At 39.2% G+C, this 21,842-nt stretch overlaps 1 protein-coding gene across 4 annotated transcripts in view; it reads right to left on the bottom strand.

Annotated features, from left to right (window-relative positions):
- ZNF169 (zinc finger protein 169) overlaps positions 1-21,842 on the bottom strand; it is a 90,959-nt gene that overhangs the window by 6,528 nt on the left and 62,589 nt on the right. For 3 of the 4 annotated variants that reach the window (XM_044266068.1, XM_044266067.1, XM_044266069.1), the window contains exons 3-4: positions 15,986-16,112; positions 15,466-15,561 (exon numbers count right to left, since the gene is read on the bottom strand). In XM_044266068.1, the coding sequence (XP_044122003.1) occupies positions 15,466-15,561; positions 15,986-16,112 (223 nt within the window). Of the gene's footprint in view, positions 1-15,465; positions 15,562-15,985; positions 16,113-20,728; positions 20,843-21,842 lie in introns of all 4 variants that reach the window. The other variant, XM_044266070.1, reaches the window with a different exon arrangement.

Genomic DNA, 21,842 nt, shown 5'->3' with positions numbered 1-21,842 from the left:
CCTGGGTGTCTCAGTGGGTTAAAATCTCTGCCTTTGGCTCAGGTCATGAGCCCAGGGTCCTGGGATCAAGCCCTGCATCAGGCCTTCTGCTCGGCAGGGAGCCTGCTCCCCCCACCTCTCTGCCTACTTGTGATCTGTTAAACAAATAAAATCTTAAAAAAAAAAAATCAGAAAGACACATGAAGATTGAAAGTGAGGGGAAGGAGATCATGCAAATGGACGTCAAAAGAAAGCTGGGGTAGCAGTACTTATGTCAGACAAAATAGATTATAAAAGTCTATAAAAAGAGACAAAGAAGAATACTATATAATAATAAAGGAGGCAGTCCAACAAGAAGATAGGACAACTATAAATGGTTATGTACCCCAACATGGCAGCACTGTAATATGTAATACGGTTAGGAACAAACATAAAGGAACTATTTGATAGTAATACAATAATCATAGGGGACTTAAACACACCATTTACATCAATGGACAGATCAAACAAAAGCAACAAGAGTGGCTTTCATTGGCACATGGGAACAGAGGGATTTAACAGATCTATTCAGAACACTCCATTCTAAAACAGAATACACATTCCTTTCAAGTGCACATGGAACGTTCTCCAGAACAGATCACATATTAGGCCACAAAACAAGCCTCAAGAAATTAAAGACTGATGCATACCATGCATCTTTTCTGACCATAACACTATGAAACTAGAAATCCACCATAAGAAAAAATCTGGAAAGACCATAATTACATGAGGTTAAATAACATGCTACTAAACAATGAGTGGGTCAACTGAGAAATCAAAGAATAAATCAAAAAGTACATGGAAACAAATGAAAACACAATGGTCCAAAACCTTTGGGAATGCAGCAAAAACTGTTGTAAGAGAGAAGTATATGCGATACAGGCCCACTTGAAGAAGTAAGAAAAATCTCAAACAACCTAACCTTACTAGAGCTAGAAAAAGAACAAAATGCCACCCAAAACCAGCAGAGGGAAGGAAATAAAAGTTAGAACAGAAGTAAGCGAAACAGAAACAAAAAAACAACACACACACACACACACCAATGAAACCAGGAGCTGGTTCCTTGAAAACATCAAGAAAATTGACAAACTCCTTGTCAGACTCCTCAAAAAACAAACTCAAAATTAGAAATGAAACATGAGAAATAACAACCAACATCAGAGAAATACAGTTGTTAAGAGAATATTATGAAAAACTATATGCCAACAAATTAGACAATCTAGAAGAAATGGGTAAATACTTAGGAACATAAAACCTACCAAAACTGAGGCAGGAAGAAATAGAAAATTTGAAGAAACCAATTAGCAGCAAGATTGAATCAGTAACCAAAAAAACTTCCAACAAACAAGAGTCCAGGATCAGACAGCTTCACTGGTGAATTCTACCAAAGATTTTAAAATTATTTAATTTAGCGGCGCCTGGATGGTGCAGTGGATTAAAGCCTCTGCCCTCCGCTCAGGTCATGATCCCAGGGGCCTGGGATCGAGCCCCGAATTGGGCTCTCTGCTCCGAGGGGAGCCTGCTTCCTCCTCTCTCTGCCTGCCTCTCTGCCTACTTGTGATCTCTGTCAAATAAATAAATAAAATCTTTAATAAAAAGAAAAGATTATTTGAGACAGAGAGCACAGAGGGAGAGGGAAAAGCAGACTCCCTGCTGAGCAGGGAGCCTTATGTGGGGCTTGATCCCAGGACCCTGAGATCAAGACCTGAGCTGAAGGAAGATGCTTAGCCAACTCAGCCACCCAGGTACCCCTCTACCCAAGATTTAAAGAATAATTAACCTTGGGGTGCCTGGGTGGCTCAGTTAAGCATCTCTCTTCGGCTCAGGTCATGATCCCAGAGTCCTGGGACTGCTTTCCCCCTAAGACGGAATAAGACAAGGATGTCCACTCTAATTGCCACAGCAAATAGACAATATATAGAAATAAAAGGAATCCAAATTGGTTAATAGAAAATCTTAAGGACTCTACTAGTAAGCTACTAGAACTGATAAACAAATTCAGTAAAGTTGCAGGATACAGTATCAGTGTGGAGAAATCTGTTGCATTCCTATATGCCAATAATAAGGCAGCAGAAAGAGAAATTAAGAAAATTCCATTTATAATTGCTCCCAAAATAATAAGATATCTAGAAATAAACCTAACCAAAGAGATGAAAGGCCTGTACTGTGAAAACTTTAAAATACCAATGAAAGATAATGAAGACAATACAAGGAAATCGGAAAACATTTCTGTGCTCCTAGATCAGAAGAACAAATATTATTTTAGGTAGAGGAATTTTAAAATGATATTTTTCATAGAAGGATTGTCATTCTAAGGATTATTGAACTATGAACGTAAGGAGATATTTATATATAATATATATGATAAAGGTTTAGTATCCAAAGTATATAAAGAACTTTTAAAACTTAACACCCCAAAAATGAATAATCCAATTTAAAAATGAGCAGAAGACATGAATAGACCTTATTCTAAAGAAGAGATACAAATGACCAATGGACACATGAAAAGATACTCAACATCACTGGTCATCAGGGAAAAGCAAATCAAAATTACAATGAGATATCACCACACATGTGTCAGAATGGTTAAAGTCAACAATACAAGAAATAGCATGTGTTGGGCAGGATGTGGAAAAAAGAAAACCTCTTTCACTGTTGATGGGAATGAAATCTGTTGCAGCCACTCTGGAAAACAGTATGGAGTTTCCTCAAAAAGTTAAAAATAGAATTACTCTATGACCCAGTAAGTGCACTAGCGGATATTTACCCAAAGAATAAAGAAATACAGGAGCACCTGGGTGGTTCAGTTGGTTAAACATCAGACTCTTGGCTTCAGCTCAGGTGATGATCTCATGGTCATGGGATCGAGCCCGACGTTTGGTTCCATGCTCAGTGCGGAGTGTATGTCAGATTCTTTCTCCCTCCTGCTCTGCCCCTCCCTGCTTGTGTGGTATCTCTCTTTCAACTAAATAAAAATCTTTAAAAAAATGAAAACATACTAATTCAAAGGGAAACATGCCCCCTTATGTTTACAGCAACATTATCTACAATAACCAAATTATGGAAACAGCCCATGTCCACTGATTGATGAATGGACAAGAAAATTTTGGTGTATACACACACACACACACACACACACACACATACAATGGGATATTACTCAACCATGAAAAGGAATGATATCTTGCCATATGTGACAATGTGGATGGAGCTAGAGGATATTAGGCTAAGTAAAGTAAGTCAGAGAAAGGCAAATACCATGATTTCACTCGTATGTGGGATTTAGGAGACAAAACAAATGAACAAAAGGAAAAGAAAAAAAGAGTGAGAGGCACAAGCCAAGAAACAGACTCTTAACCATGGAGAACAAACTGATGGTTGCCATGAAGGGAGGGGGAGGTGGTGTGGGTTAAATTGGTAATGGGGATTAAGGAGTGCACTTGTGATGAACAGTGGGTTTTGTATGGAAGTGTTGAATCACTGTATTGCACACCTGAAGCTAATATTACACTGTATGTTAGCTAACTGGAATTTAAATAAAAACTTTTTAAAAAATTCTTATATTTTAGTCAAATTTATAGAAACATATTATCATTTTTAAATGACATAAAGGAAAAAAATCCCTCAAACTACTTCCTTAATAATAAAATTTATTTAAAAAAAAAAGAACAATTCCTCAAGAAATTAAAAATAGAGCTTCCCTATGACCCTGCAATTGCACTCCTGGGTATTTACCCCAAAGACACAGATGTCGTGAAAAGAAGGGCCATCTGTACCCCAATGTTTATAGCAGCAATGGCCACAGTCGCCAAACTATGGAAAGAACCAAGATGCCCTTCAACGGATGAATGGATAAGGAAGATGTGGTCCATATACACTATGGAGTATTATGCCTCCATCAGAAAGGAGGAATACCCAACTTTTGCAGCAACATGGACGGGACTGGAAGAGATTATGCTGAGTGAAATAAGTCAAGCAGAGAGAGTCAATTATCATATGGTTTCACTTATTTGTGGAGCATAACGAATAGCATGGAGGACAAGGGGCGTTAGAGAGGAGTAGGGAATTGGGGTAAATTGGAAGGGGAGGTGAACCATGAGAGACTATGGACTCTGAAAAACAATCTGAGGGGTTTGAAGTGGCGGGGGGGGTGGGAGGCTGGGGTACCAGGTGGTGGGTATTAGAGAGGGCACGGCTTGCATGGAGCCTGGGTGTGGTGAAAAAATAATGAATAATGTTTTTCTGAAAATAAATAAATTGAAAAAATAAAATAAAAAAAAAAGAAAGAGAAAAAAAAACAAATATTGTTAAAATGTCTATACATTTAAGGCAATCCCTATCAAATACCAACAGCATTTTTCACAGAACTAGAATAATCCTAAAATTTATATGGCACCACAAGAGACCCCAAACTGACAAAGCAGTTTTGAAAAAGAAAAAGTTGGAGTTATCACAATTCCAGACTTGAAGTTTTATTACACACACACACACGTATATATATATGTGCATGTAATATGTATACATACATAATATTATGTATGTATATGTATATGTATATGTATACATATTACATGCACATATATATATACAAAAGTTGTGGTAATCAAAACAGTGTGGTACTGGCACAGAAACAGACACATAGATCAATGAAACTGAACACAGAACCCAGAAATAAACCCACAATTATATGGCTGGTTAATCTTTGATAAAGCAGGGAAGACTATACAAGAGACTATTCTCTTAACAAACAGTGGGGAAAACTGGTCAGCTACATGCAAAAGAATGAAACTAGATGACTTTCTTACACCATACATAAAAATAAACCCAGAATGGATTAAAGACCTAAATGTGAAACCCCAAACCATTAAAAAAAAACCCTAAAAGACCATACAGGCAGTGACATCTCTGACATCAGCTGTAGCAACATTTTTTCTAGATATGTCTCCTGAAGCAAGGGACACAAAAAATAAATTATTGGGACAACATCAAAATAAAAAGCTTCTGCACAGCAAAGGAAACAATCAAAAAAACTAAAAGGCAACCTACTGAATGGGTATATATATTGGCAAGTGATCTATGCAATAAAGTGTTGGTATCCAAAATATATAAAGAACTTACAAAATTCAAAATCCAAAAAACAAATAATCCAATTAAAAATGGGCAGAAGACATGAATAGACACTTCTCCAAAGAAGACATCCAGATGGCCAAAAGACCTGCAAAGATGCTCAGCATCACTGATAATCAGGGAAATGCAAATCAAAACCATGATGAGATATCACCTCATACCTGTCAGAATGGCTAAAATCAAAACCCAAGAAACAACAGGCATTGGCAAGGATGGGGAGAAAAAGGAAACAACCCTCTTGCACTGTCTGGTGGGAATGCAAACTGGTGCAGCCACTGTGGAAAACAGTATGGAAGCCCCTCAAAATTGAAATACAGAAATACCATATGCAATTGCACCACTAGGTATTTACCCAAAGAATAAAAAAAAAAATACTGATTCAGAGGGATACATGTACTTCAACATTTATATAGCAGCATTATTTACAATAGCAAAATTATGGAAACAGCCCAGGTGTTCACTGATAGATGAATGGATAGAGAAGATGATTATGTGTGTGTGTGTGTGTGTACATTATGTTATATATATATACACACACACATATTTTATATATATGATGTTATGTGTATATATATGATGTTATATGTATATATAATATGTTATATGTGTATACACACATACACACAATGGGATAGTCTTCATTTGCAATGACACAGATGGAGCCTCGAGTATAATGGGTGACTCAGTTGGTTAAGTGGCCAACTCAGGTCATGATTTCAGGGTTTTGAGATCAAGCCCTGCATCAGGCCTTAAGGTTCTTGCTCTCCCTCTCTAAAAAATAAGCATAAAAAATAAAATTATACCAACAGAATATAGTTAATCACAAATTTTTTTAGGATGTAAAAGAAAATTAAGCAGTTTCTAAACTGTTAAAATCTCCCAACTGCTCTTGTGCTAGTTGACTTTTAAGACCAGTAAATACTTTAGTAATTGTAAATGAACTAAAAACTTTACACAGGAAAGAGAAAAATCAATGCCTAATGGGTCCTTAAAGAAAAATTTCCTTCTGCAGCTACAGTCAAGGAATGAAAAATATAGCTGTGGGCTAAGTGAATGGTCTTAGACATTGGCCCTTGAAAGAATGCATGCCAGGCATTCACTGTTTTTAAAAAAGTTTCAGAATTCTGAGACATTGGTCCACAAGTAAAAGGGAGATTTTCAACGTTAATCATAATTAATCCCTGGAAATCGGACAACTTTCATAATATGCCATCTCCATGACTTCTTAAGTAAAAAGCTTAAGTCACTGATCCTAGAGGTTTCTTCTCTTCTAATATAAGCACTTCAGGCTATAAATGCCCCTTGTTAGTACACACATTTTTATTTTGCTAGAAAAGAATTTTGAAAGATCTACAGAGTGGGTTATAAGACTTCATAAGATTTAAGTGATCTATAGGTACACTAAAATTTTAATAGTAAAGACTATCCAGGGGTTCTTTCTTTCTCCTTCTTTCCTTCCTCCCTTCCTCCCTCCCTCCTTTCCCCCTCTTTCCATTCCCCCCCCTTTTTTTTTGAGAAGGTGATCCTAAAATTTAAGTGTAAATGCAGAGAACCTACACTACCCAAAGCAACCTTTTTTTTTTTTTTTTAAAGATTTTATTTATTTATTTGACAGACAGAGATCACAAGTAGGCAGAGAGGCAGGCTGGGGCGGGGTGGGGGGGAAGCATGCTCTCTGCTGAGCAGAGAGCCCGATGTGGGACTTGATCCCAGGACTCTGAGATCATGACCTGAGCCAAAGTCAGAGGCTTAACCCACTGAGCCACCCAGGTGCCCCCAAAGCAATCTTTAAAAAGAAAGACTTAGGGCACCTAGGTGGCTCAGTGGGTTAAGCCTCTGCCTTCGACTCAGGTCATTATCCCAGGATTCCGGGGTCCTGGCATCAAGCCCCGTGTTGGGCTCTCTACTCAACAGGGAGCCTGCTTCCCCCCTCTTTGCCGGCCTGCCTACTTGTGATCTCTGTCTGTCAAATAAATAAATAAATAAGAAAGAAAAGAAAAGCTTACACTACCTGACTTAGGGAGGAGATATACTACCTGACTTCAAGACTTCTTTTTATTTTTTTCAAAGATTTTATTTATTTATTTGACAGAGATCACAAGTAGGCAGAGAGACAGGCAGAGAGAGAGGAAGGGAAGCAGGCCCCCTGCTGAGCAGAGAGCCCGATGTGGGACTCAATCCCAGGACCCTGAGATCATGACCTGAGCTGAAGGCAGCGGCTTAACCCACTGAGCCACCCAGGTGCCCCTGACTTCTGATGGTCCTACAGTAATATAGACAGTGTGGTTAAGGACAGGCCTGTTAATGGAACAAATATAACTGAAAGTGTAAAACAGACTCACACTTAGCCAGTCATTGGATTTTCAACAAAACAGTTCAAGGAGGGGAAGGTAAGTCTTTTTAACAAATGATACTAGAACCACTGGGTATCCATATGAATGAGAAAACCTTGATCCCTGCCTCACACCATACACAAAAGTTACTTCAAGATGGACCATAAACTTAAATGTAAAAGCTAAAACTGTACAGCATTTAGAAAATTCAGATTATCTTCATGACATTAAAAATTTTTAAATTTAAAAGAAAAATCCGACTTCCTCCAAACATCTGCCAATCAAAAGTAACTGTTAAGGAAAGAACAGAAAAGCTTCGGTCTAAGAAAATTTTTGCAAAATGTACATATGGCAAAGGACTGGTGTCCAGAATTAATAAAGAACTCCCAGAGCTCAACAATTTAAAAAATGTAATAAACTGGCAACTGGAAGAAGATCTGAATGGATACTTTACAAAGTAAAGTATATGATATATATTTGAATGATCAAAAAGCATAAAGTGCTCAACATTTAACCATTAGCGAAATATAAATTAAAGCCCCCATGAGATAGCACTACACACCCATCACAGATATGATGAAAACTGTCTGGAGGATGTGAGACAATGGGAATTCTCTTCTCATATGTTCATGGAAGTAAAAAATGGTACAGCCACTTTGGAAAATGGTCACTCATAAAGCTGCATATACTGTAGCTTTGTGACCCAGTATATTAGGTTGAATGGTATCCCACCAAAATTCACGTCTATATGAACACGTGAACGTGGACTTACTTTGATACCAGGTCTTCAGAGATATGATCAAGTTAAGATGAGGTCATACCAAGTTAGGGTGAGTCTTAATTCAACAAATGCATCCTTACAAAGAGACAGATACATAGAAGGAAGAAGGCTCTGTGATCACAAAGGCACAGATTGGAATGACACAGCAACAAGCCAAGAAATGCTAAGGATCGCCAGCAACCACCAGAAACTGGAGACAGGTGAGGAACAGATCTCCCTCAAAACCTCCAGAATAAATCAACCCTGCCAACAGGTTGATTTTGAACTTACAGTTTTTGAACTGTGAGAACAGATTTCTTTAAGTCTCTCAGTTTGTTGTAATATGTTACAACAATGCTAGGAAACTAAAATACCCAACCTTACTCTAGGTATTTATCCAAAGGAAATGAAAACATGGGTTTCCAAAACAAAATACCTAGCATAAGAATACTAATAACAGGGGCGCCTGGGTGGCTCAGTGAGTTAAGCCTCTGCCTTCGGCTCAGGTCATGATCTCAGGGTCCTGGGATCGGGCCGGGCATCGGGCTCTCTGCTCAGCGGGGAGCCTGCTTCCCTCTTTCTCTCTGCCTGCCTCTCTGCCTACTTGTGATCTCTGTCAGATAAATAAAGAAAAAAATCTTAAAAAAAAAATACTAATAACAGCTTTTTCACAATAACTAAGGACTAGAATCCATTAAGGTATCTACCAAGGGGAACGGATAAACAGTTGTATATTTATCTGACAGGATGCCACTGAGCTTTAAAAATGAACAGAATACTGATGTATGCAACAGCATGGATGAAGCTCAGAAACTCTGTACTGGAAGAAGCCTACAGTAAAGAGTATTATGATTCCATTCATGCAAAACTATACAGTGGGAAAAATTGATTTATGGTAAAATCAAGACCAGTGACACCTCTGAGGGATAGAGTGAGGGTTTCCTGGGATCGGCCAAAAGGGAGTATATGGGATGGTAGTAATCTCTTTTTTGATAAAATTTAGGTTGTAGACATGTCCAACTCATGCAAACTTTCACATTTCCTGTAAGTAAATTCTGCTTGTACTCTAGGCAGTGATACCCATCTGCCCATTGCTCCTGGGGTCAACCACCTTTCGCGGCCCTGACTCGCTGAGAGGAGCCGCTAGGGACTGCCTCTTAAAAGGTAGTGTCTGAAGATGCTTAGGTGGACATCTGAGACCTGAGTCCCTGGGTCCCTGCCTGCCAACCACCCACATGAGCCAACCCAGGAGACTGTCCCATTCCTCTCACTTGTTAGACTGTCTTTGCCAGGTTCAATGAGTGGTCACGTCAGATCAGACACGTCACACCTGTCACCCGCTCTTGAGGCATAAAGGGTGTCTAAGGAGAATGAACAGAGATGCAAGGACATGCCAGAAAGACCTCCCAAACTGACAGCCATAGCCACCTATGACCAGGGCCTTATGCTCTCTTTACCTACCCGTGGGGAAAATACCAGTCTCTTTTCCAAGAAGAGTAAAGCCTTGATACAGAGCTCTTACTCAGATATGCTCAGCTGTCCAGCTGTCCCTGAGAGAAACTGCTGACACTAAACGTATCACGGTACTAACCACGGAGATATTGCTAGAAAGCTGTCAGAATGGCCAAAATAAAAAGTAGTGCTGATACCAGATGCAGGCAGGAAGGGGGAGAAATGATTACTCAGACATTGCTAGTGGGAACTTAAATGGTGTACCCATGAGTATTACACTTTTTTTTTTTTAATAAAACTAAACATTTACCATATGACTCAGCAACTGAACTCTTGAGCATTTATCCCAGAAATCAGACCTGTGTTCACACACAAACCTGTATAGAAATGTTCAAAGCACCTTCATCTTTAATAGCCAAAAACTAAACAATCCAAATGCCCTTCAGTGGCTGAATGGTTTAACAAACAGAGTCCATTCATACTATGGAATACTGCTCAGCAGGAAAAGGAATGAGTATTGGTACAGGCTTAGTTTGGACCGATATCAAGGGAACTACACTGAAAAGGCAATCCCAAGTGTAGACTTCTTTTACGAACATTCTTGAAGTGACAAAAATTATAGAGATGGAAAACAGATTAGTGGTTGCAAGAGAGAGATGGTAGGGGTGGGGGGGTGGGTTGACTGTGACTACACAGGAGCAGCACAAGGCTTCCCGGTGTCGCAGCTGTTCTGTATCTCTGAATACAGTGGCAGTTACAGTAAAGTACATGCAATAAAATTTCATAGAACTAAAGAAACATACATCCCCCACACACATACAAAAAAGTGAAGATAAAACCGGTGAAATCTGAGCGCCTGTGTGGCTCAGTGGGTTAAGCCTCTGCCTTCGGCTCGGGTCATGATCTTGGAGCCCTGGAATCAAGCCCTTCATCGGGCTCTCTGCTCAGCGGGGAGCCTGCTTCCCCGTCTCTCTGCCTGCCTCTCTGCCTACTTGTGATCTCTGTCAAATAAATAAAATTTTAAAAAAAACAAACAACTGGTGAGATCTGAATAAGGTCAGTGCATTGTGTTAAAAGCAAAAGGCTGGGGGCGCCTGGGTGGCTCAGTGGGTTAAGCCGCTGCCTTCGGCTCGGGTCATGATCTCAGGGTCCTGGGATCGAGTCCCGTGTCGGGCTCTCTGCTCGGCAGGGAGCCTGCTTCCTCCTCTCTCTCTCCGCCTGCCTCTCCATCTACTTGTGATCTCTGTCTGTCAAATAAATAAATAAAATCTTTAAAAAAAAAAAAAAGCAAAAGGCTGGTTTAATAAGAAAAAAAAATGTCATTCCATATATGGAATTTGAGAATCAAAATAGACAGACATAGGAGAGGAAGGGGAAAAAAAGGGAAGCAAACCATAGGAGACTCTCGATTATAGAGAACAAACTGAGGGTCGCTAGTGGGGAAGAGGGTGGGAAATGGGCTAAATGGGCGGTGGGGATTAAGGCGGGCACTTGTGATGAGCACTGGGTGTTACATGTTAGTGATGAAACCAATATTAACACTCTATGTTAACTAGCTAGAATTTAAATAAAATTTGAACCATTAAAAAAATGTCTGGGGGCGCCTGGGTGGCTCAGTGGGTTAAAGCCGCTGCCTTCGGCTCAGGTCATGATCTCAGGGTCCTGGGATCGAGTCCCGCATCGGGCTCTCTGCTCAGCAGGGGGCCTGCTTCCTCCTCTCTCTGCCTGCCTCTCTGCCTACTTGTGATCTCTGTCTGACAAATGAATAAATAAAATCTTTAAAAAAAAAATGTCTGCACTTACTGAGATGAATACAGGGTGTTGTAGGGAATTGCTGAATCACTACATTGTACACCTGAAACTAACATAATACTGTACGTTAACTAAAATTAAAAACTTTAAAAATTGAAAGACTGAAAAAACACATATACCATCACCTCAAACAATGCCCAATGCACAAAATCCAACATCCATTCCCAATAAAAACTCTCAGCAAACCAGGAATAGAAATTTTCTGTGCTCATAAAGGGCAGCTGTGAAACTTACACTTAGGAGAAAGCATTCCCCAAAAGATCAGGAACAAGGAAAGGGTGTCCAGGCTCACTATTTAAATTCATCATTGCACTGGATGGTCTCGCCTGTGCAATGAGGCACATTTTACTTCTTTACGTGTAAAGAATGTAAAGAAGTAAAACTTATTCACAAATAATATGATCATCTATGTAGAAGATGCTATAGGATTTACCAAAAAAAGCTACGAGGGCTAAAAAGTAAGTTTTGCAAATTTACTAGATATAAGATCATTATCTATAAGTGAATTGTATTTCTCTGTACTTTCAACAATTAAAAAGTTTTTTTTCCTTAAGGTTTTATTTATTTATTTGAGAGACAGAGATCACAAGCAGGCAGAGAGAGTGGGGGAGCAGGCTCCCTGCTGAGCAGAGAGCCCAATGTGGGGCTCAATCCCAGGACCCTGGGATCAATACCTGAGCCGAAGGCAGAGGCTTGACCCACTGAGTCACCCAGGTGCCCCTAAAAGCTGAGTTTTAACATAGATTAATTAATAGTATCAAAAATATGAAATATAGAGGAACAAATCTGACAAGAGATATATAGGACCTGTGTACTAAAAATCATAAAACAAGGCTCACAAAAATTAAGTCCCACTAAAAATGGGGACATATACTGTATTCTCATATAGGGTGATGAAATATTAATCACATGTAAACAAAATTATTTGTAAAATGAGGTAGATTTAACTCAATACAAATCAAAATCGCAGCAGGATTTTTGGTGAAAACTGCTGATTCTGAAATCCATATGGTAATGCAAAGAATCTAGAATAATTAAGACAAAATGGAAAGGGAAAAAATGTTGGAGAATTATACTGTCTGAGCTCCAAACTTATCAGACTACATTAATCAAGATTATTTGGTATTGGCATCAAGAGAGACACGAAAGGCTGGGCGGGGGGGGGGGGGCGCTAGAGAAGAGTCCAGGGACTCCTGGGTGGCTCAGTTAAGGCTTGGTTAAATATCTGATTATTGGGGTGCCAATAGAAACCAAGTTTTTAAATGGGCAAAAGATTTGAGAAGACATTTCACAAGAGATATATATACAGATGGCAAATAAGCACGAGAAGATTCTCAACATCATCAGTCACTAGGTAAACGTCAAGTAAAACACAAATGCCACTACATAGCTCTGTGAAAGCCCAAAATTAAAATAACAATACGAAGTTGACAAAGATGTGGAGCATCTGGACCCCTCATACCCTGCTGGGGGGAATGTGAATGGTATAGCCCCTCTGGAAAACAGTTTTTGAGTTCTGTAAAAAACTAAATAGATACTGTATCCTACGACCCAGGCTTTCCAGTCCCAGGTTATTTATCTGAAAGAAATGAAAGACTTGAAATGAATGTTCACACTTATTTTACTTGTATTCATCAAAACTGGAGACTACTCAAATGTTTTTCAATAGGTGAATGGTTAAATAAATTGTGAGAAAAACTGGAAAATAATTAAGATGTTATAAATAAATGAATAAATAGTGATATTGTATAATGGAACACTATTCAGCAGTAAGAAGTGAACTATAATTCACACAACATTATGGATGAACTTCAAAATAACTGTTGAGTGAAAGAATCTGGTATATATTCTGTATTACTCAATTTATATTAATTATAGAAAATGTAAACACATCTAAAATGATAGAAAGCAGATCAGTGGTTACCTGGGTATGGGGAGGAGGAGAAAAGAAGGGTAAGACAGGGAGGGATAGGAGATAGGGATTATAATAAGGCACAAGGAAACTTTGGGGTGACAGGTATGCTTGGCATTTGGATTGTGGCAATGTTTTCATAGTTACATACATATGTCAAAACAATAAATTTTGTGCTTTAAATATGTGTAGTCTAGGGGCCCCCAGGTGGCTCAGTCAGTTAAGCAACTACCTTTGGCTTAGGTCATGATCCCGGGGTCCTGGGATCAAGCCCTGTGTCGGGGAGTCTGCTTCTCTCTCTGCCCTTCACCCCTGCTCATGCTCACTTGCTTTTTCTCTCAAATACAGTCTTAAATAAATATGTGTGTCTAATATATTTTGACAATATACCTCATAATCATCTCTTAACTATTATACTGTAACACCTTATACCATATTTTTGTTATGCCATAATTATAGCTTATATAATAGTTCTCCTTAAAAAAGCACTGAGTTCGCTATGAAGTACAAGTCCAGATATATGGTTGTATTTAGAAACAAAATAAAATGCCAGGACTATTAAAAGAATAAAAAAGCGGGGCGCCCCGGTGGCTCAGTTGGTTAAGCAGCTGCCTTCGGCTTGGGTCATGATTCCAGGGTCCTGGGATCGAGCCCCGCATCAGACTCTCAGCAGAAAGCCTGCTTCTCTCTCTGCCCCTCTCCCTGCCACTCTGCTTGCTTGTGTTCTCTCTCTAGCTGTCAAATAAACAAATAAAATATTTTTTAAAAATTTAAAAAAAGAATAAAAAAGCTAAATCAGTTAAAAAAATTATTCTTAGCTCCAGACATTCACATAAAATTAATTCCCACTGCATTAGAGACCTGAATGTTCCCTGATTTATATGGAATTTATATAATCATAACAGAAACAGCCCAAATGATAAGCAGGAAAACTCTCTGAGCAGACAAATCACCAAACATAGGAAAAGGTACTCCTGCTCCAACAACATAGGAAAAGATACTCCTGCTCCCTGAAAAAGCAAAGCCCCTCTAAGGTTTCACTGCAAAAGGAAGAGATGACTGGAAAATGAGGTCTGACAATACCTAGTATTGGTGAGGATGTGTAACAAGAACCTCTAGGCTACCCATGCCTAAGAACCAGCTACTATGCTCCTAGATAATACATCCTGGAGAAACTCTTTCCCTTGTTTCCACGGAAATAACAAGAATATATAGCATTATTTAATAGCCAAATATTGGAAATACATGTTCAAAAGAAGGGAACTGATAATTCAACAGCATTAAAATAGCAATATTCATTATAATGGAATCAATGTAACAGTTTTTAAAAGTATAAACTAAATCACATTTTAACATGATTCTCACATAAAGACAGTAAAAAGGCATGTTCCAGAAGGATGTGTACATTGCAATACTATGTGTAGAGACATTTATGAACATGCAAACACTATGTGGTTGAAGGACCCATCAGATGGGATAAAAAGGATCAAGGCACATGAGAATGCTCATGTGGAAAATGGATTCTCAGGGCGGGTGGAGAGCAAGACAAACCAGGGAAGGTGCAGGGACTGTTTTCTGGTCTTTAACGTCTGTCTCTTAGACCACAGGGAAGGCACACAGGCACTCATCATACAATTCTATACACCCTGTTGTAATCTTAAATAATCCATCATAAAAGAAACAAGGTTATGGGGGTTTATGGAGTAGAACTGATGCACTAAGAAGTTACCAGGTTAAGAACAGAAACAACAGTGTCTCCCAGGGGCAGAAGACTCAGTGTCAGAGGCCAAAGGCTATGAAGAGTCAACCAACAAAAGCCAAGAACGCGGAGATCAGCAAACTAGAAAAGGTGCTGGAAAAGAGATGCCACATGAGGGAATGAGACTGCCTGGGGGAAAAGCGGATGCCAGGGAAGCCCTCTCTGGGTGAGCAGGACAGCATGGAGCGGGGCCCGAAGAAGAGCCCTCCCCAGAAATCCAGGTGCCCTCCTTCCTTATCTGCTGAGTGCCTCACTGCCCAGTCTCCTCGTCTGCCCACAGCTTCCCACTCACCTGGACAAAGGTCCAAAAGACATTCGCTCTCCTCTCTCCAGGGCTCCTCCCCTTGTTCCAGCTGTGTGATGAGTCTGGGTTTGGAAAAGGCAATTCCTACTCACAGGGAAAGAAACCAAGGTGACCCTAGGTTAGAGGCTTAAGAGGCTATGACAGAACTCAGTCAACAAGCAAATGCAATAACCCAAAAGAAGCCAGGGAAGCGCGGGGAGGTGTGCAAAGGCTCTCTGAGCACTGAGAAAGGATGAGTGAAGGGAGGGGGGGATCCTGGATCTAAAGGCAGTACACTGTGGTTAAGTGAATAATGGTATTCCCAGATCTGAAGGAAAAATCACTGTGGAGGAGGGGCCCAGCCTTGGAAGAGGCCTGGCAATTCAGTGTCAGACCATATACCCCCAGACATTCTCTGGGGGTACAGGGAAAATACTATTTTCCTTTCTGAGCCAAAAGCACGGCAGCTGTTACCTAAAATCTTAAGATGCCCACAGGCAGTCCGAGGCCTGAGACAAGCTGTCCTTACCCAGTGATACCAAGTGACTGTAGTTCTCCAGCATTACATCCCGGTACAGGGTCCTCTGAGCAGGACTCAGTAACTTCCACTCCTTCTGGGTGAAGGCCACAGCCACATCCCTGAAGGCCATTAATGCCTGTAACACAAACACATTCCTGCTCACCCAGAAGCCAGCCACATGCACTAGTCAACCTAAGCCACTAACCAGGGCCAAATCAGAAAGAATGCTGATGTGGGGCACTCTGGTGAGTTTCACAGATCCGGCTTTTAACCCAAACTCTTAGTGCCATGTGTTCAAGACTATTAACCTTCTCACATTGCTCATAGGTCTAGTTAGGGGTCCTCTCCTTTCTTCTCTTGATCTTATGTCTATGATGCTGTCAAAAACACAGCTTTGATTGGCTATAGTTTAAGTCTTGAAATCAGCTAGCCTCATTCCTCCCACCTTATTCTTCATTTTAAAGGTTATTTTAGCTATTCTAAGACATATCCTTTCCATATAAATGTTAGAATCTTGATCTGTATCTACAAAACAAAAACCTTGTTGGAATTTTGACAAGATTTGCATGAGCCTTTATATTAATTTGAGGAGACCTAACATCTTTACTACATTGCTCTTCAAATCCATGAATATGGTATGTCTCTCCATTTACTGAGATGTTCTTTAATTTCTTTCATCAGCATTTTGTGGTTTTCAGCATACCAATTCATGTATTTTTTGTTAAATTGATATCTAAAAACTTCTAATGCTATTATATTTTTAATTTCAGTGACACTTATGTTCATTGCTAGGATATAGAAGTACAGTTTTCTGTTTACCTTAAATCCTGCAGCATGACTGAACTCACTTAGTTCTATGATTTTTTTTTTCCTCCTACATTCCTTCAGATTTTCTACATAGACAAGCATGGCATCTGCATATAGGGCCAGATTTATTTCTTCCCTTATATAAATCTGTATGCATTTTCTTTCCTCTTCTTGCTTTATTACAGTACTAATAGCATAATAAAGAGTGGTGAAAGCAGACATCTTTGCCTTATTCTTGACATAAGGAGGAAAGTGTTACGTCTCACAGCATTAAGAATACTATTCCACGGGCGCCTGGGTGGCTCAGTGGGTTAAGCCGCTGCCTTCGGCTCAGGTCATGATCTCAGGGTCCTGGGATCGAGGCCCGCATCGGGCTCTCTGCTCAGCAGGAAGCCTGCTTCCCTCTCTCTCTCTGCCTGCCTCTCCATCTACTTGTGATTTCTCTCTGTCAAATAAATAAATAAAATCTTTAAAAAAAAAAAGAATACTATTCCACAATGAGATACCATGCCATACTCACTGGGATAGCTATTACCAAAGAAAAGGGAAAGAATAAGTTCTGGCAGAGTGTGGGGAGACAATGGAACCTTTGTGCATTTCTTGTAGGAAATGTAAAATGGTGTGGTTTCTGTGGAAAAGTCCAGCAGTTCCTCATACAGTAAATGTACAATGGACCCTATGATCCAGCAATTCCACTCTTAGCTATCTACCGCTCTATATTTATATACCAAAGTCTCTAATGGCATTATTCACAATAGCTCAAATGTCCATCAACAGATAAACAAAATGTGGTATATGCATACAATGGCATATATTCAGCCATTGAGACTCTTAACTCTTTTCTAACATACATATTCAGTGCTGTATTCCAGATACTTTAAAATTGTATTTTCTTCTCCATTCTCTTCCATGTATATTTTTATTTCTCTTCCTAAGAAGCAAGGAAATTCTGATACATTCAACATCAAGGATTAGCCTTGAAAACATTATGCTAAATGATATATGCCAGTCACAGGACAAAAAGTGTTTGATTTCACTTACAGCAGGTACACAGAATGGGCAAACCTTAGCAACAAAGTAAAAAAGAGGCTACCAAGAGCTGGGAGGAATGAGGAATGAGTCCGTTTCTAATGAACTGAATTTCAGTTTGGGAAGATGAAGCAGTACTGGACCTGGAGAATGGGAATGGCTTTACAACAGTGTGAATATACTTAATACCACTGAACTGTACATTTAAAATTGGTTAAAACAGTAAATTTTATATTATGTATACCTCAGCAAATTTAAAAAAAAAAAAAGTTTAGGTACATGGCCAAGAAAAGCCTCACTGAGGAAAGAAAAAAGTTAGATATAGGTTTTTTGGTAGATGTCCCTACTCAAGTAGAGGAGTTCCCCTGCATTCCTTTTGTTACAAGAATTTTTCCCCCACTATTGTTATTGTTGAATTCTGTCAAATAAATGCCTTTACTGCATCAACTGATACAATCATGTGGTTTTTCTTTTTAGTTTATTAATATGGTGGATTACACTAAGTTTCAAATATGAAACTAGTCTTACATTCCTAAAGTAAAGTGTAATTGGTAATAGCATGTAATTATTTTGGTATCAATGTAATATGTGCTCCGTAGAGTGAATTGTTAAGTGTTTCCTCTTCGATTTTCTGGAAGAAGTCATATAGCACTTGTGTTAAATGTTCTTTAAAGATCTGGCAGAATTCCACAGTAAAAACATCTGGGCCGTAGAGTTCTTCTGTAGGAATTTTTACATTGCAAATTAGACTTCCTTAATAGTTACAAAGCTGTTCAAATTACTCCATATTGGGTGGGTTTTGGTAGTTTGTTTTTCATGGGAGCAGTTCATTTCAGCTAAGTTGTGAAGTATATAGGTCGATATTCTTTTGGTGGCTTCAGAGTGGCTTCAGAGTATGTAGAGATAAACTTTGTTTCTTTTCTTTTTTTTAAAAGATTTTATTAGAGAGAGGAAGAGAGAGAACGCGCCTGTGCGCATGAGATTTGGAGGGCTAGGGGAGACTCCCTGTTGAGCCAGGAGCCCAATGTGGGACTAGATCCTGGGACTCGGAGATCATGACCTGAGCCAAAGGCAGATGCTTAACTGACAGCCACCCAGGCGCCCCTTTGTTTCACTCTTGATATGGTGATTTGTGTCTACTTCTTTTTTTTTTCTTCTTAGTCTTGCTAGAGGTTGTTTCAATGTTACTGTTTTCAGAAGAGCAGCTGATTTCTGCCTTTAACGTTATTATTTCCTTCTATTTGTTTTCCTCTGAGTGTACTTTGCTATTATTTTTCTAGGTTCCTGAGGTAGAAGCTTATTGACTTGAGACTCTTACTCTTTTCTAACATACATATTCAGTGCTGTATTCCAGATACTTTAAAATTGTATTTTCTTTTCCATTCTCTTCCATGTATATTTTTATTTCTCTTGAAATTTCTTTTTTTTTTTTAAAGATTTTATTTATTTATTTGACAGAGAGAGATCACAAGTAGGCAGAGAGGCAGGCAGAGAGGGGCGGGGGGAAGCAGGCTTCCTGCTGAGCAGAGAGCCCGATGCGGGACTCGATCCCAGGACCCTGAGATCATGACCTGAGCCGAAGGCAGTGGCTTGAACCGACTGAGCCACCCAGGCGCCCTGAAATTTCATTTTTGATGCATGGATAACTTAGAAGTGTGTAGTTTATTCTGTAAGTGCTTAGAGGCTTTTCTGTCATCTTTCTCTTACTGATTTCAAGTTTGATTCTGTTGTCAGAAAACACACCTTGTCTGTTATCAGTTCTCTACTTTTGTTAAGATAAACAAATACTTGTGTTTTATGTGTTGTTTTATGGCTCAGGATATGTCTACCTTAGTATGTTTTTGTGGGCATCTGAAAAGAATATGTATTCTACTATTGTTGGGTGACGTGTTCTGTAAAGATCACATTCTCTTGGTTGATGGTATTGACAAAAACTCTTCACTGATTTGGGGTCCACTATTTCCATCATTGAGAGAAGGGTGTTAAAGTCTCCCAATCGTTGATTTGTCTATTTCTTCTTTCAGTTTTCTCTTCAAATATGGTGAACTGTTATGTGATGCAGACATATTAAGGATCATGGTCTTCCTAGAATTGACCATTTATCACCCTGTATCTGGTAACTTTCCTTGCTCTGAAGTCTACCTTACTTGATTTAATATACAGGCACTCCAGCTTTCCTTTGGTTAATGTTTGCATGATTTTTTTTTATCCTTTTAACTTGCTTATGTTATAATGTTTGAAGTTTCATTTAGACAAAATATAGGGTTTGTTGTTGTCATTGCTGCTATTTCTTACTCTACTATGCCAGTCCCTCTTTTGGCTGGTGTATTTATTTATTTATTTATTTAAAAGATTTTATTTATTTATTTGAGAGAGAGAGACAGTGAGAGAAAGCATGAGCGAGGAGAAGGTCAGAGAGAGAAGCAGACTCCCCATGGAGCTGGGAGCCCAATGTGGGACTTGATCCCGGGACTCCAGGATCACGCCCTGAGCCGAAGGCAGTCGTCCAACCAACTGAGCCACCCAGGCGTCCCTTGGCTGGTGTATTTAGATCATTTTATTCTTTTTGCTTTTCTTTTTACTGACTTCTTTTGGGTTACTTGGACTTTTTTTTTTTTTTTAAAGAATTCTATTTTGATTTCTCCAGTGCTGTGTATTTTTTATATAACATTTTTAGTAGCTATTCTAGGAGCTACATTATATACATATAACTAATCAGTCTACTGGTATCTTCATTTTCCAGTTTAAGGAAGTACAGAAACTTTTACCTTCCATTACATCCTCTTGCCCTTCTGGTAATCTTAAATATTTCCTCTCTATCTTTAGAATGACATCAGACTGTGTAATAATTTTTGCATCAACCATCAAAATTAGTTTAGAAAATTCATGTGCAAGGGGAGTGCCTCCTATATTTACCTATATTTTTCCTGTGTTTTCTTTCTTCCTGATGGTGTGAGGGGTCCCCAAGACCACCCCCAAGTTTGATGTTCACTAGGACTTGCAAGACTCATCATATGGTTGTACACATGGCTACAAACAAAGGGATACAAAGCAAAATCACCAGAGAGAAATGGTACAAAGGACAACGTCTAAAGGAAACCAGGAACAAGCATCCGAGAATACTCTCCCAGTGGAGTAATACATGACCCACTTAACTCCACCACCAAGGACCTGTGACAACATGTGTTAAACACTGTCTAATAAGGAAGCTCATTAGAGGCTCACTGCCCAACTTTTTTAGTAGGGACTGGTCACAGGCTCTTTCAGCATAAACTCAACAGTTTGCATAGTTTTTGCAAACTATGCAACTGTAGTCAACCATTCTTACCAATTCTGAGAATGGTGCTAACTCCCAGAAATGCAAGATCCCAATGCCAGCCAAAGGATAATCTTGCAAGCAGGATCTCTTAAGAATAACAGTCTGAAGCCTGTTATGTTAACTGTTTACTGTACACAGATGCTCCAAGTTTCCCTCTTTTATTGTTTCCTTTTTGTTTCTAAAATTGCATCTGTCCATGCTCCTAGAGACAAATTCTGTTTTCCTCCATCTGAAAAATGTCCTGATTTTCCCTTCATTTCTGAAAGATATTTTATTTGTTATAGAACTTGGGGTTGACAATTCCTTTCTTCCAGGATAGATCTACTATCATAGTAATAGATCATTTGGTGGTTCTCTTTTCATGTTTTTGAGGTGTCTCCAGACGTCTTCCACAATGGTGCCTTTCATTACCACCAACAGTGCATGACACTTGTTATTTCTGGCAAAACCCAATCTGGTGCAAAACCTCATTAAGGTTTTTGTTTTGTTTTAAGATTTATATTAGAGCATGCATGTAAGTGGAGGGATGGGAAAAGGGAGAGAGTGAGCCTCAAGCAGACTCCCTGTTGAGTGCTCCAGTGTTAAATTTTCTTTCTAATGGTTTAGTTACTGTCTTGTGTCCTTCCATTTTGCCTGAAGCATTTTTTGTAGAGCAGGCCTACTGTTAATGAGCTCTCTCTGGTTTTTTGTTTTGTTTTGAAATCTGGAAAC

Source organism: Neovison vison, chromosome 9 (genome assembly GCF_020171115.1).
Source record: "Neovison vison isolate M4711 chromosome 9, ASM_NN_V1, whole genome shotgun sequence".
NCBI lineage: Eukaryota > Metazoa > Chordata > Mammalia > Carnivora > Mustelidae > Neogale > Neogale vison.
Note: the sequence above shows the minus strand (reverse complement) of the source record. Positions and strands in the feature narration are given on the sequence as shown.